The sequence below is a fragment of the Heliangelus exortis genome, chromosome Z, assembly GCF_036169615.1.
Source record: "Heliangelus exortis chromosome Z, bHelExo1.hap1, whole genome shotgun sequence".
Classification (NCBI taxonomy): Eukaryota; Metazoa; Chordata; class Aves; order Apodiformes; family Trochilidae; genus Heliangelus; species Heliangelus exortis.
The window spans coordinates 37686887-37703467 of NC_092454.1; the positions used below are offsets into that span (position 1 = coordinate 37686887).

General features: G+C 40.2%; 1 protein-coding gene across 3 annotated transcripts in view; it reads right to left on the reverse strand.

The window, feature by feature from the left end:
- Nucleotides 1-15255, reverse strand: part of TRPM3 (transient receptor potential cation channel subfamily M member 3) — a 352377-nt gene extending 337122 nt beyond the window's left edge. For 2 of the 3 annotated variants that reach the window (XM_071730914.1, XM_071730911.1), the window contains exon 1: nt 15084-15255. In XM_071730914.1, coding sequence (XP_071587015.1) covers nt 15084-15248 — 165 coding nt within the window. In that variant the 5' untranslated portion in view covers nt 15249-15255. The remainder of the gene's footprint in view (nt 1-15083) is intronic. The other variant, XM_071730913.1, reaches the window with a different exon arrangement.
- Nucleotides 15256-16581: the final 1326 nt, after the last annotated feature.

A 16581-nucleotide genomic window follows, 5' to 3' on the forward strand; every position in this document is an offset into this window, starting at 1 on the left:
GGTATTTTGAATATTTCTCCAATATCCTGGGAAGTGTATGGACTTGGTTCTCTCTATGTAAGAAGATGGACAATATCAGTGTCTAAAAGTAAGCTGACAGCTGCACAAAGATTTTATTAAAATGTGAAAAGCACTTGTATCTGTCAGAAATTAAAACTCAAGTAGAGAACATAATCTAAATTTTTCCAACAAATTTTAGATTTTTCTTCCTTTGTTCTTTGAATCCCATATAAATATACTACTACATTTTTCTGAATATGCTGAGAAATTCACTAGGTCCCCTGCTGCACCTGTGAAAGCATGTTACTTCACTGCTTACATATATAAGAAAGACCTAAAAATATTTTCTTCAATTGTTCTATACTTATACTTTATCAAATGAAAAGTTTTTATACAGTTGTCCAAAATAAAATTTTTAAGAGAATTGTATTTGTACATAAGGTCATCCCCAAATAAAGTCTTGTTCTCTCATCTATTAAGTTTTCTTTTGAAACAAAATCCATTCGTACTGACAACTAAATTTGGAAAATCAATAACGATCATATTTATTTTCTTAGATCTTTGACTTTGCCGATACTACACCCTGACAGAAAAGTCCACTTTAAAACCACAGTAGTATAGGGGACTATACTAAGGACAAACTCTTTTACCTAGAAACCTGGAAATCCTTACGTGGACTAGTTCACTAATAAATTAATTAATTCAGCTACAACTTTTGTGACAAAGTCCAGTTCTGGACTGTTTTTCAAGAAGAAACCAGTTGATATGCAATGCACCACATGTCTGCAAGCCCAGTGCAGTCCAAGTGCATCAGCTGCCATATGAACCCCACGAGCACAAGCCAGCTTTGCAAACTTTTTTTCTGGATATATCAGAACTACTGTGCATGTGCTACATTTCCTATTGGACCTGGATTTCTGAATGGTCAACAGTACATTTGGAACTATGGCTATGAGAAGGTGTCAGAAAGATCAATATCGCCTGTTGAACAAGGGCAGATGAAGCTAAGTGGGGGATTTGTTTACTATGTCCAGATACCAGTTAGCTATATTTTCCATCTCATATTCAGTTCATTATGCACTGAATCAGCTGTGTATCTTTTACTAGCCCTTAACACCAACACTGGATGTTGTGTGCATTAATACACATCTATCACATTAGCAGCAGAGCAGATGATTCCATCAGAGTCAATATTTTAACATCTAATTTTCCTCATAAAATTTGAGACATATCACATCCTTCCCTGACATGGAAACAGTGATTTCTATTTAAGGGGAACATCAAGATCCACTAACATAAATAAACCGACTTACAAAAAATATGGGTTGAGGCAATCCCAAGCACAAATGCAGGCTAGGAGGAGAATGGCTTAAGGACAGTCCTGAGGAGAAGGACTTTGGGGTGCTGGTTGATGAGAAGCTCAACATGAGCTGGCAATGTTCACTTGCAGCCCAGAAAGCCAAATGTATTCCAGGCTTCATCAAAAGTGTGGCCAGCAGGCCAAGGGAGGTGATTCTCCCTGTTACTCTGCTCTTGTGAGGCTCCACCTGGAGAGTCTGTGTCCACACAGAAGAACATGGATCTGACAGAGCAAGTACAAAGGAAGGTCATGAAGATGGCCAGAAGGGGGTTAAGCACCACTCCGATGAGAACTGGCTGAGAGAGTTAGGGCTTTTCAGCCTGGAGAAGAGAGGGCTTCAGGGAGACCTTACTGGGGCCTTCCAGCACCTAAAAGGGGTCTCCAGGTATGCTAGGGAGGGACTTGTTACTTTTAGTGATGAGAGGGATCAGTTTCAAACTGAAAGAGGGTAGCTTTACATTAGAGAGTAGGAAGAAGTTCTTTAGTGTGAGGATAGTGAGACACTGGCATGGGTTACCTAGGGTGGCTGTGGATGTCCCCTCCCTGGAAGTGCTCAAAGCCAGGTGTAATGGGGCTTGGAGCAACCTGGTCTAATGGGAGGTGTCCCTGACCCTGGCAGGAGTCTTGGAACTCGGTAATTTAAGGTCCCTTCGAACCCAAACCACTCTATGATCCCATGATTATGTGATTTTCACATAATAAATTTTAGAACTTATTCCCAGTATGCTAGATCTGTATCCCAGTATGCTAGATTATGAAATTATAGGCATCTCATCCAGTTGGATTACTAGAACAGTAGAATAACTCTCCTAATTTGATGTAAAGAGTTCCTTCTATTAGAACATACATTCTGCAATGAGATGGGCAGCTGCTAATGTAACAGACATCCCAGCCATGGGATGTTTATGTTAGTAATAAACAGTGATCACTCTGGATGACAACATCATATTCAGCAAGGTCATTAGCACAGGAGGCACACCTACCTATAGCTTTCTAGTGTCAAACTATTAAGTGAAGAAAAATACCCTTATAAGACTGCATGATTTGCTTTGGTTTTGTTTTTTGGTTTTTTTTAGAATCACTGCCTCCAGGAAATTAAAAATATTTTAACATTTGTGCAAATTTAATACACGTGATGATGATGTAATACATTTCCAGCATGGGAAAAATTCAGAAATTAAAAAAAAAACAACACCAAAACCAAACAAACAAAAGCCAACACAAAACACACACACACTAAACAACCAAAAAACAACCAACAAAAAAAAACCAACCAAGCAAATGATTAACCCAAACAAGCAAAACAAGCAAACAAAACAAAACCAAACAAGCAAAAGAACAACAACAACAAAATCTGAGAAAGCCAAACTTACATGCATATTTGATATCTGGACTGGCACCTTTGTTAAGCCTTGCCTCTAGTTTTAACATTAAATGATTTGGTTTTTGTCACGAGACCCCTGACTAGGTAAGTACCAGATATTCTCACTAGCATTTTCAATTCTAGCAGGCTGGGTATGAGACAACACTAAGCTCCAGCCCACGCTCAGAAGGAGCCAGGTAACAGTCTGGGCATCATAATATTAACTACACAGATGTTCCAAGACGATGAGACAAAGGAGGAAAGGCTGTGGGAACCGAAAGAAAAATAGTAGGTAGGAGATTCAGAATCAAGTGTGCTAACTGTGCTGCAGAATCATTGCTTCAAGCATTTTGTATTTGTCTATACAGATAAAAAACTATTTAATAGTGGGATGAACCTGTCAACATTTTTCAGTATAATAGTATTTCTGCTCATTCTCTAAAAATAATTAAATATAAATAATAGTGCATACATCCTTATGACTCAGCTTTTAGAAAGACTTTACATCTATATATATATGTAAAGTTGGAGTGGGAAGAGAAGAATATATGGAAATGGTAGTCTCAGTGTTCCAAAAAAGGCTCTGCATAAAAGGATAGATCATAAGACATATAAAGAGGAAAATCCAGGAAAGAATCAGATAGAGATCAACAACTGACTTCCAAGAAAAATATGAATCTTTAGATAAAATTAACTCATATGAAGAGAGACTGGACTGGGAGGCTTAGACCATCCCACAGCAGATGAAATTGGGAAAATGGAATAAAGAAGTGCTTTTGACGGGCACAGAGAAGGATAAGTATGCTTTGGTCAATGCAAAGATCAGTCCACAGAAGGAAAGATGAATCTCCATTTTTTCTTAACCCAAATTAAGTAAACATATAAGAATCATTAAGGGATTCTAAACTTCTCTTCAAGTGACAAATGCTTCCAACAGTATGCATCAGGATGAGGATGCTAGTTGTTACCCTCCAAGTCTTTAAAAAAAATAAAATAAAAAAATAACAAAAGAAGAAATAGCTAAGGCAGATTTCTGTATTAACAGATATTTTTGTACAGTTGCCACTTCGTCTTGTCTTTCCCATTGAGATACCATATCCAAAATGCAGTGCAGCAGTTGATAGATTACAGAGACAGAAACAGTGACTTGATATCTCACAGTCATTGATTATTTGGTCTTCAGTGATGAACTTGTGTCTGCACTGAAACAAAATCCAAAGAGCACCTCTAGCACCCTAGAAGCATCTTGCTAATTACAATGAGAAAAACACCTGATGAATGAGAAATCATGTGTGTTTCTTTACTGACTCAAAATCAATCCCTTATTTTACTATTTATTAACGCAAACAAAAAGAAATCAATTTATTAGGTTTTGAATATCCTTGCTATTCTGCTTGTTGTACTTTCTGGTAACTACTGCTGAAAAATTATGTGATGAACAGCACTGCATTTCAGTTAATGAAACTGTGGCTTTCTACTGCACCATTACTGAAGAATGCTGTGCAGTGCAATCCACCTGTTATCTTGTGCAATTTTTTCATTAGTCACTTTAGATTTGCACCAACTCATTTTGCAGTCTGAGTAGTGTCACCTCATTTGGAAGAGAAACTGGCATTTATGCACTCACACTTCAGCACTATTACAGGGACAAATTATTCCTGCTCCAATTGCATCATAACTCAACCGATGCAACAGTGTAAAATAGGACATCTCTGAAGTCCTCTAGTACCTCTGAGAAATAACCATGAGGGAGTTGTAGTAAGGCTATCAAATCTACTGGCAAAGAACAGCCCTAGCTAAGAGGCTTGCCTTCTTAATATCTTGTATGAATTCATTTTAACACTGCAACCTTTTAAAACGATCTCTTGATTTTTACATTCTAATATTTAAAGCTTTTATATGCTTAGCATCAGGTCTTATTTCACTAACTTCAACTGCCAGGAATGAATTTGAGCCTTTGTAGTTCTGGTCCACAGAGGCTGAAGCCTTGATGTCTGAAAAAATTGTATTTTCATATGACAAAGGATCTGTGTTCTGCTTCTGCCAATGTAAATGATTCACATCTGTCTTTAATGTTAAGCTTTTAAGATAGCTCTGATATCTAACCATTAGGGAAATATTTTCTTCAAACCAAAACGCACATCTAAAATCAACATGCCATGATCTTCAGAAAATGTATACTGAATCAATTGTAGCCTGGTTACAATTTTGATATTTGAGTGGCAGAATAAATATGCTTATCTCTCTGAGGTGGACATCACTGCAGCTACTTTCACTGCATTAAAATGTATCTTTCTTGCACACCTTGTTGCCTCAATAACTTTCTATTTGTGCCCTTCTTCATTCCCAACTTCTGACTGATAGTACTACAGGAATACTCATTCCCTATGACCACATCCTGAGACCCAAAGCTTCCCACCAGCCCCTAAGTCATCCAGTCACACTCAATGGCCACATTTCCTTTTCTGTTTTATCCTCTCTCTCTCTATGTATGTGTACTTATTTTTAATGTGTCTCATGAGGGACCACTAATGAAATTTCCTAAAGCATATCTGACCATGAAGAACTTTTTTTAGCAATAAAGGTAGGCTTTTTGTAATGAACCAGAGAAAACTGAAGTAAAGCAGCTGCAGCTTTGGTTTCTCTATTGTAGCTGTCTTTAAAATGAAATTTAAAAATTAGGGCAAATAGTGATGCATACTATAGTCTTCAGTTTTTCCAAAAAGAAAATAACTTCAGCATTCCAGATGAGATTATTCTTAGTTTTACTTATAAAAGAGAGAGAAGGTCCTGCCAGCATCTTCAGCACACTAAGTACTCCAGTGAAGAAGGGAAGGCATCAGGGTGGGTACAAGGATGCATCTTCACCTTCCCAAATTAACTTGTTCACCCAAAAGATTAACAGTTCAATGTGAAGGTAAAAGCCCTGTGCCAGATTATCCCGTAGGCTGGCCCAAGGGCACGTTCTGGAGGTGCAAGGAATGCTAATGGAGGTCTGTGCCGGGAGTAAGAATAAATACCAGGCTATTAGGTCCGTAGAATTATTACAGTCACCTCTACTTGTTCATGAAGAAGGTGTGAGAGTCTGACCTCACTGATTTGTAATTGTCTCAGAAGAGCAATTTTAAGGTGAATAGCCCTGGCTAGAGTGGAGGACCGGACTGAGTAGAACTGAGCAGGGGGTTACACCTCGGGAAGAGATAAGAACTACTGGGTGGAGACTGTCCCCTTTTCTGAGGGGCAGCCTGCAATGCTGGGACGTCCCTCCAGGCACGATTACCCTGGATAGGGTGGAGGAAGCCACCTTGATTGTTCTTATCCTGATATACCTGGCCGAGGGGGCTGGTACGGAGCGGGGAGTGGTGCCAGGAAGGAGGTAAGGGCTGATGAGTGGGTGGGGGACTGCACCCTTCTGTGGAAGCTCCGCTCCAGGCATCCTGCCTGCAATGGCTATGGTGCCAATGCCCCTGGCTTCTGTGGCAGCTGACTGACAGCTGCCCCTTCGGAACAAAAGGAGCTCAGGGATATTTATGGCTGTCCATGCTGTGGATGTCTTGTTGTCTCTTCACCCACCGCCGTTTTACATCAGACCCTGTCCAGGGTCAGCGACATCTTGAAGAAACTCGCTGGGCAGCTGGACCCCTGGTGGTGACTCTCTCTCGCTCTGTCTCGTTCTTTCTTCCCTCTTTCTTACCTTTTTTTTTCCAATTCTCTCTCAAATCTTCTTTTCCTCTCTCCCTCTTTTGCCTGGCTCTATCTTTTTGCCTGTGTCAATTGCCAAATAAAGTCTGCTTGCACCCGACCCTTCTATGGTTGGGCTTTGTTTCACGGATCAAAAACAAAAATAAATTTTAATGTTACCTCAGACCGTAACAGAAGGTCCAGGTTTAGACTTTCATTTTGAGAGCTTTGCAAGTAAAGGCCCCAGAAGAGTGTATATTTGATAGACTTTATAGATCCATACCTAAAATTTTCAGGGTATATATATGGATTCATAATACCTGTCAGTCAATGCAAACTGAGTGTTTATTTTTTAAAACATGCATGTGATGATTACTATAAAGAAAAAGCTTACAAGCTTCAGCTCTTAGACAACACTCCTGAGGCTCCTTCCATGGATAGAAAAATATTTCAACATTACATTTATGACCAACTGGTAATAAGGCACCATTGAAAGCCAAAGATAAGCTTGGACTCTCAGGAACTTCCTCTGTCTTTCTTGGTTTTAGATTTGGAAATAATTTTCTGGTAGTTTGAGAAATACGTATACTCATACAAATATATAAGTATTTTTCCAGTTATTTATTCTAGATCTTATAATAGCATTATGCAGAAATACTCTAACATCACTAAGTTTCACCTATCTTAATAAGATCTAAATTCTTCTTAAGTTGCTCTATTAACCAGCTCAGAACCAGCTGGTTTTATTTTTAGTAAAAAATAAAAACTAACTGATGTGTATTCATAAAAAGATAATTAAATATATGAGTAAATCACTGAAAAATAGTCAGAGTAAATATCATGTTATTATCATTCAGGGGAAATAATAAGAAATAAAACCAAAATAAATAGCTGTAATAAATTAGTACATTACCATCAGATACTTTTTCTCATTACACTTTATTTCCAGAGAGCAAGCAATTAAAGTCTGCCAATAAGAAGTAGAAAGTTTCATTTGCTTGTTTATTTAGCCATGACTATTTTTTTTTTTCCTCCTTGCATCTCTGTAGACACTGTGATTCACCTCATAACAAGATAGTTTCTCTACAACTCCTGGCAAAGTTCAGATAGTTGCAACAGAGATCGCCTACTTGGTATATTCTTTACACGACACTTCCATTGTGTCATTATAGCAAATATGTTACCTAAAAGCAAAGAGAACATAAGAATAGCAAAGAAACTACGTCCTACTTTTCCTGGAAGACTTTTTTTTTTTTAATTTTACATTTTCATTTTCAAATGTTAGGAGATTCCTGAAGTGCTGCTTCAGCAGAAGTTTAAATTTATGTCTCCAAAAAGTTGCTTTCAGCTACAAACATAGCAAATATATTATAAAAGCATACTTAGAGCACTTACCAAAGTTGTGCCTAAAACATGCTCCTGCTTTCTTAATTGATATTAAGATGTCAGATACTTTGAGAAATACTTGTGTGTACTATGTTATAATGAATAAAATATCCCGTATCCTTTAGATGAATTCCAGAATCCTACATGCATGCCTCACAGTAGTTGCTTCCTAAGGTGGAAAAAACAATAGTAATATATGTATATATATTGTACATATTATATATACACACATGACACAAATCAAAATACCACAAGGACTTCACGTGAAAAAGACTGTGGAAGGTAAAAGTGTCTCCTGATCTAGATATAAGTTTTCATGCTCCTAGTCATAGGTCTAGAGATTTCTCATCTCCCTACACTACTTGGTTTCCTGCTTCCTTACTTATAAGTAACTGTTTGTAATCTAAAACTTTTTTTTTTTTCATTTTAATGAAATGCAGTATTTTGAAGTAAGACCTGGGGAAGTATACAGAAGAGATAATAGATAAAATGTCCTACAGGAAAGCAAGCCTTCAGGGTCCTACTGTGACTTTTTGTGGGATGATTTGTTACTACAGTACCTCTGCATCAACAGCTCACAGACTACCAGTTCACCCATGGCATACAATTAATAGCGCTCAACATTTCAAAAGATACCTGTTGATTCTGGGTGTTCCATCTGGATTTTTGTTCCTAAATTATTAATAATTTTTTATATTCTGCCCATGAAGTTTGACACTATCATTCTAATTATTTAAGCTCCATCTCCTTTTGAAAGACATGTACTTTGATTTCAGATACAGAACAGGCTGCACATTAATAATTAATAACTATTACCTCCACAAGCAAGAAAGAAAAACAGTAAGCTAACTTCAGTCATCTGTATTTTCTTGACACAACGTCTTAAATATAATAAACCCTGATGCATTTGCAGCAGACACCAACAGACAAGAACGGTGCAAATTGAACTATTGCTCTGTTTTATCTTTTAAATAAGAATTTGTTCCCTCTCAACATTTGGGGTTGGGTTAATCTCCCTGTTTACTTCATCTGACTTGCATCAGATATGATGGCAGTCAGTTCAGAACAGGCTTGGTCCTACCAGGTACAAAGGTACTATTCTCGAAAGCTACACTAATAGAACAATTTAGCATGGAAGGGACTTGTGAAGGTTGACTAATAGAAGCATCACCCAGAATTATTTAAATCCAAAACCTGACATCTTCCCTTTAGCACAACATTTAGCATCTTTAAAGTCACTTCACACTAATAGCAGAGCATTATGGATTTTTTTCCAGCATCAGGCAGAACTCAGTCCACACAGCAAATACATTAACCTTGGGTCAGTTCTGATAAAAATGGGATCCCTAAAATCATAATGAATTATTAACCCTTAAAAACCCAGATGTCACGCTACTGAACAGATTAGTCTGCACATGCACTGAAGTAGTATTGCACAGAAGAGTTTTCTTTTCCCTACCAGTAAAAGAATAAACTCAAGATCAGCTTTCCAGACAAGTATATAAGACAGGTGTACTATAAGAAGTTACTTGTCAGGTTTCCTCACTGGAAGCTCACTGCAGGAGAGACACTAGGCAACACATGCAGGAGAGAGCCTTAATAAAACAATTTCATGTTGAAATGCAGGAACATGTGTTTAATCTGTAATAGCATAAATTTTTCGCTTCATTATTAATCCATCCAAATAAGCAGTCAGGAAAAGTATTGTTCATCCGCAACACACAGAAACAAACTGCAAAAACACAATAGAGTGTTTATTATACACTGTATATTATACAGTATTTTAAAAATCCATTTTATAGGTGCCAAAATGAAGGAAAAAAGTTACCTAAAATAAAAGCTAGTTAAAATGTCCAATTTGTCATAAAGGACAAAATAATTGCACAGAGAATTATGAATACTCTCTTCGGCTACCAAGGACTTTAAAATAATTAATGATAAAACAAAATATTTTATTCAAAGATGGTAAAACCAGATCAGAAGTTCATTACAACTCATCTGATGATGTCAGACTAGTGGGACCCTGGCCAGCTTGTAGCTCCTCTTGGTGGCTCTTGCCCTTTTTTGAAGGCAGGTGTGATATTTGCCAGGTTTCAGTTATTTGGGGCCCCACTGACCTCCACAGCTTTTGAGAGCTGATGGAGAGCAACAGCAGAAGGGTATCAGTCACCTCTCAGCACCTTGGGACCCCAGGGACTTGTGTCAACTGAGTGCTCCTGTGTGATCTTTGACTTGACCACCCAGCTCATAGCTCCTCTCCTCCTTAAGCTTCATCACTAAGAGCAGAGGTCTGACAGATCTTGCTGGTGACAGCAAAGAAGGAGGTGAGGACCTGGCTTATCTCTGTCTACTGTCACTGTATCACCTCCATCTAGAGTCATCATGATAGGGAGACCACTGCACATAAGGAGCTAGTGATCCACAAACCAGTTAACCTGTGCACACTCTGACCCAGGCTGTGTTGCACTGCACATAGGACTTTTGCCCTTCATGCTGTGCTGTGCTGCACAGATTCCTTGGCCACAGGAAGAACTCAGACTACTAATTTTAAGAGAGGAGCCTGCAGGCAGCTCCCACTTGTCACTGGCAATTACACCACCTGCGCTGCCTTGCCTTCCTCTCAAAGTGCAGCAAAAAGTTCTCATGAGAACGTTGTTTCTGCTTCCCAGAAGAAAAGACTAATGGAGTTGGTTGTTTCGTTGGAAGAAGATGCTACAACAGCTTGAATGAGCAAAATTCGCCCAGCCTTTCTATGGACTGGGCCTTCACTGTTTGCTGCATGAGGGCTGGAGAGCCATTTGGTAACAAGAAGTTATCCTTGGCACCCTCCAGCAACCTCCTGGATGTCTTACCTCCTGGATGTCTTACCTCCTGACACATGAATAAGTTCCAATGAGGATGAGATTCTGAGGCATGGAGACTTCTTCAGGTCTTATAGTGGAGCTTAATCTACTGCCTTACCCTCGTCTGGGGTCTGTGACACATCCCACCACAAGTCATGCTCAGTAACCTCTCCTTCAGCCCTGACTCACAAGTTCTTACCCAGACCTGACCTTGCACACCTGAACTGCTCCTTCATGTACAGGGCAGCTCCCTTCCTCTCCCCTACCTGCTTCTCATGAAGGGCTGGTCTCCATCCCTTGCAGCACTCCAGCCACGTGAGCTGCCCCATGAAGTCACAGATATTCCACAGATACTGCTATTCTAGGACCACTTGCTGAGCTCTTGCCCCTCCTGCTCAAGCTCCTTGGCTGTTTCTTAAGTGCACATCTCCTGGAGGTGGGCGTCCTTCTGTCCTGTCTTAACATTCCTAAGCTCTGCCTTGTCCTCCCCACACAGCACTTTTATTTTCTGCCCCTGTCTCACTATTTCCTCACTTAACTCTATGCTGTTATCTCTCTCCTGTGACACTCTTTAGTTTAATAGCCCCGTCACTAGGCTGGCCAGCCTGTTGGCCAAGGTGCTTTTGCAGTATTAGGTCAGACAAAGACAGCTGATTTCTTACATTAACAAATGTGGAACTCGGGGAGCAAGCTAAGTTTTTTTTTCATGGCTACATAATCTGCTCCACAAGTCACTGAAATCCAGATCTTCACTCATTGGGTGGCAACTGCTGTACCTATGCAGTTTCCCAACCACAAACATGTAACAACAGCTCAGCTCTACCATAGCGAAGCTGATTTCTCCCTGCTGATATTTTGGTCTCAGCCTCTCATTTACAGTCTCCAGATCAGGACCCATGACCTGATTCAAAGCTATAATTTCATGGATGCCGCAACAAAATAAAAAAGTTACATTTCATGTGTTAACACATTTGTCACTTGTCATTTTCTTTCTGAGTTACTGTAAATAGCCTGTGGGAAAATTCAGCTCAAAAGCAATAAGAAAAATGTATTATCTTTAAGCAATAAAGAAAAAAGTTTCTGTAATCAGAAACTGCACAACAGAACATCAATTTAGTTCCCTTTTTTACTGAACTAAAAGACTATACTGTGCAGCCCCTGGTTAAAACAGCCTGGAAAACTCACATAATTTGGAGGCCATAAGTACAAACTTAAGACTTTGGTAAAAAGAAGTCAGACATTCCTCTTTATGGGCAGAAATTAACCATGATCCAACATGCAATCTGTTTTGAACAGCAAGACTTTCATCAATTTTAACAGGGGGGTTCCACTCAGCTTTTTGTTGCCAGAGTTACACAAGCAGATGTTAAAGAGAGGAAAACAGCAGAAAAGGCTTCATTTCTAAAGCAATGACCATTAGCCATACTTTAGTCCCTAAGTATGTAACCCTTTTACTGAAAATGTGGTCAGGGTCAGTACATTTAAAAAAAAAGATAATGACCTTAAAGTTGCAGCTTTCTCAGAGGCAGCCACAGTGTTTGATCTCACCAGTATTAGCCCTTGCAAACCTCTTCAACTTCAAATACCCTTCCCTCCCACAACTGCCAATAAAACAACTCCCAATCACTGAACCACTAACATAAAAGTAATGAAATAAAAAAAATTTTTAAGTGTTCGGTGAAGAAATAAGACTCCAAATTTTTCAGGCATTAACAAATAAACAAAACAGTCAACTTCTAGGATTATTGCTTGTTAGTTTTTCATTAAGTAAGTGCGAAACAACAGGATCAGTGATTTCTACAACCATGTGAAGAAAAAGAAGGCTGGAAAATTCAGATGTTGGTAGACAGTACCTGATAAGAGCAAAAAAAGATATATAGCACAGCTATTCTCACTACTAGCCACAATGTGCAGTTACTAATTGAAAACCTGTGCATTTGTAAGAAAATCTAAAGCAAGCCTCAAAAGGACTGAATTTTCTTTTCTTTTCTTGCTCAACATGAACACCTACCTAAATGGCTTTGCATGACATTCAGATGAGATCCTTTATGCAAAACACACACACACACCAGGCCCTCAGTTACTCTTCATCTTTTTTTTTTTTTAATAAATCTCACTTTTAAAGAAGTAAGTTTGTCACATAGGTTAAGCCTCAGAGACTACTCTTAAGAAGTGATATTCCAAGTTTTCAAGGAGGTGCTGAAGCATTATCTACATCATCTTTCACCCATTCAGAACTGACTGCACACAGTGGTAGCCTCTCCCCTAAGGCATTATTACAAAAGGCTTATTTCACTAGACTGCTTAAGGAGTGAAAAAAAGATGCAAGTCTACACATCCTAGGCATTTTCCAGATGATTAACGACACTGACCAAAACTAGCCTTTCTTACTTAAAAAGACACAGAAATCATATGAGACCAAATCAGTGGTGTTAAGACAGAATTAGGGAAAAACCTTGAGGGAAAAAAATACACATGCATAGTATCATTTGTGATAGCTCCTACTTCAGCTCTGACCCAAGAAAGTCCTCTTCAGACCAGCTGACAACCTTTAAAAAGGCAGACAGAGAGAAGTTACTAGAAGAAAAACACAATCAAGGAGGCAAGGGTAGGCCGAGGTCATAATGCTAATGCTAAAAGGACTAAAACCTTACACTTTTTGCAGCAATTGTCTGGGGTCAAGGGGAAAGGAAAATAAAGGTATTGGGAGGAAATGGCTGAATTTCATAGTATGATCTGGTACTACTTTGGATAGTGATGCCTAGAGAGCTATTCCTAGTGAAAAATGACTTCAGAAATCCTATGCTGATTTAAAAAAAAAAGGCAAAGAAAAAAAGAAAAGAAAAAAAATGCGTAAATGAAGAAAACACAAACTAATAGTTGTCCATTCATGAAAATAGTGGCTAATTAAAAATAAAGTAAAACAGAACAACAACAAAAAAAAAATTCAGAAACCATTTCATTCTGTCCTGTAATTTATGAAACTTAGTTTAAATGCAATGCAAATCCACTAGTATAAATACACTACTTTAGGACAGCTTTAGGAAACATAACAGGAAGAAGTTTCTCATCTATTCAGAAAGATTCTGGATATATAAAGATTAATCAAAGATTAACATAGAACTTTCAGTTCTGGCCAAAAAGTTGCAACCTAAATCTCATTCAGGGTTCTACCTGGAATAAGGCTTCATCTCTGCTGTAATCCACAAGAACCACTTTGTTTGGAATATAAAAAGCCCTGAAACAAAAACAAACAAAAAAACCACAACCAAACAAACAACCCCCCTACAACCCAATTCTCAATTGCATTGTGAATTTTTCTGATGATTTATGGTGATAGAACTCTTACCTCTCTTAACTCTCTTACCTGGGAACTAAATTTAAAAGAAACTGCAAAAAGAATTTAGTGTATTCTAAAAGAAACTGCACCTAAACTGTAATATTTTAATCTACAGCGTGGTACAGATGAATGTAATGCCACTCCTCTTCCCTCTCCATAAGGGAATACTGTTACTTTCTCAGATGGCTTTCTTGTTGCCATGGCATCCTTTCTAACATAGGCTTCTCTTCCCTCAGTGTTATTCCCCTAATTGCCATTTAACCTGTGGGCATCTTTCCCCCAGCTCAAAGGTTATAAATCTAGATTTAGTTTTGAGACAATACACTTAATCTGTTGAAAAAGGCGTACCACTACGAACCTCAGAGTCAGCTTTGCTAAAAGCACACAACGTTATTTCTAAACCCATGAGAACTGAGGTTATACTTGCACAGTGAGCAGTCCATCTGAAATCTTTTTGTGTGTTTCTGTTCCGCACCTAGCACTAGAGTTTTTATCCCAGGGGAAAAAGACTATCAACCTCTCTAATTTTTAGTGACTCACTTCCCCTGCTTGACTCCTCTATTTGTTCTCTCAGTTTCTATGTACCTCTTGCCAAGATGCACGTTTTCCCGACATGTAATCTATGCTGGGGCATGCATCTTCATCAAGTTATCTGTCCACCTGAGATTCTTGAAACAGTCCACCGGGTGGACACCGCTAAGGAAGGCACCTTTCCAAGAAGGATACCTGTGGTTCTCGAATGCATATCTTTAGGCTACCTGCCTACAAGTCTCGCTTGCGAAAGCTGCCACTTCCCTCTCAGCTGCTCAATGCAACTACAAGTCTCAAGCCGCTACTTTTCCAGCCACGCCGGGAGCTGCGCCCGGGCAGCCCCGACACGGGAGCCGAGCTGATGCTGTCCCCGGAGCTGCTCAGGCAACTCGCACATACACGGAGCCAGCGGAACAAGAGACGTGCACCTCTTGCAACTAAAAAGTCACAGTCAGCGCATGGGAAGAGGGGACTCTTCCCTCCCAAGTGCAACAGGTTTCTTAACATGACCCCCACACCCTGCACCCGAAGGTGCCCGGACGGAGGATCCCGGCTTCGGTGCCGGTCGTGGACACTCACCGGGGGAGCGGCCGCGGAGGGTCCACCGCGCTTAGCGGAGCCGCGCCGGGAGCTCAGCCGCCGCCAGGACTCTGCCAGCCGCCCGCGGCCGCTGCCGCTGCCCGTCGGAGCCTCGGCAGCGCAGCCCAGCTCTGCCTCCCCGGGGCTCCGCTCCCGCTGCCCCATGGACCACGGCGCCACTGAGCCCCAGGACTCGCTCTGCGCTGCCCCTCTTTTTAACGCTGCTGTCGAGACAGGGAGGGGTAAGCGGGGGAAGCGGGAGGCGGGATGGGGCGGAGCGGTGCCAAGCGGCCCCCGCAGCCGCGGGACGGCCCGGGGTGGGGGTGGGGGTGGGCTAGCGGTGTCTGTTCCACGGGGTGGGGGCGAACGGTGGGCAGAGGGCGGGGAGGGAAAGGCGAGGGGGGAGCAGTTGCTGAGAAAGAAGAGCTGACAGGGGACAGGCAGAGATGCGGTGAGAAAAGCGTGGTGTGTTTGGTGGCAACTAAAGCTCCTCATGTCCTACGGCAAAATCGGTGTGAGCGGTCCTACGGTGTGAGCTGGAAAAGCAGCCTGGCGTGTACAGGGAAACAGCCATGGTAAGAGGAAGGGGCAGGTAGCTCTTCTGTGCTTGAAAGCGACAGGTTACACCTGTTCGCTTCAGTGTCTAGATCTTGCCAAAATCTTGACAGGAGGCATCTTCTTATTAAACTGCATTACTAGTTCTACAGAACTAGATCAATAGTTTCCCCATAGTAAAACTTCTAGAAATCCGGCTGCACTTACAAGTGCACATCTTCCACACCAAGTCCAGCATTTCCCCCTCCTTTTTATGCTTAGGAGGATGGATGCCAAAAGATGTTATGTTATGACATTAGTCTAACACCCTCTGCACCCCTAAGCAGACTGGTTAAGTTGGTTAAGTACCTTACATTCAGTGGAGACAGATGTTACCTGGAGGGTTTTTTCCTTCCAACACCTGTAACTATAGCAAGTTACTTCATCTGGGAGAAAAATTCTCATGAGTCTTTTAGCTTTGTTTATTCCCTCCTGAGGCATACCACCATTTGGTCATCTTTACTGATTAAGTCAGTTTGCTTTATAATTTGTAATGAGATCTATAGATTGACTCCTCTGATGTCTCTTCTACCTGGTAGTCATAACTATCAAATTTCCCAGCCCCAGTGTTTTTCTTTAATTATGCATTAGGGGAATCTAATGATTTCCAAATCCCACAAAAAATTGTGATCAGGTTAGTTTTTTTAAACTCAAGTTATATCTAACATGCTCTCAAAGAAGCTTGTTGGGAGGCTTGTGAATAAAAATCTCTACAGGAATTCATGGGCAAGATACAAAAATACTTATGTTACTGATTCGTCAGTAGCCTTGTTCAATTCTTTGACAGATGGAATATGAAGTTTCGTGCCTTTGACTGTTCAGTTACACAGCACTATACTAGTTATTCATCTCATAGTGCCATGTAAGATACAATTTAACAACAAGCAAATGTTCTTAAAAAACA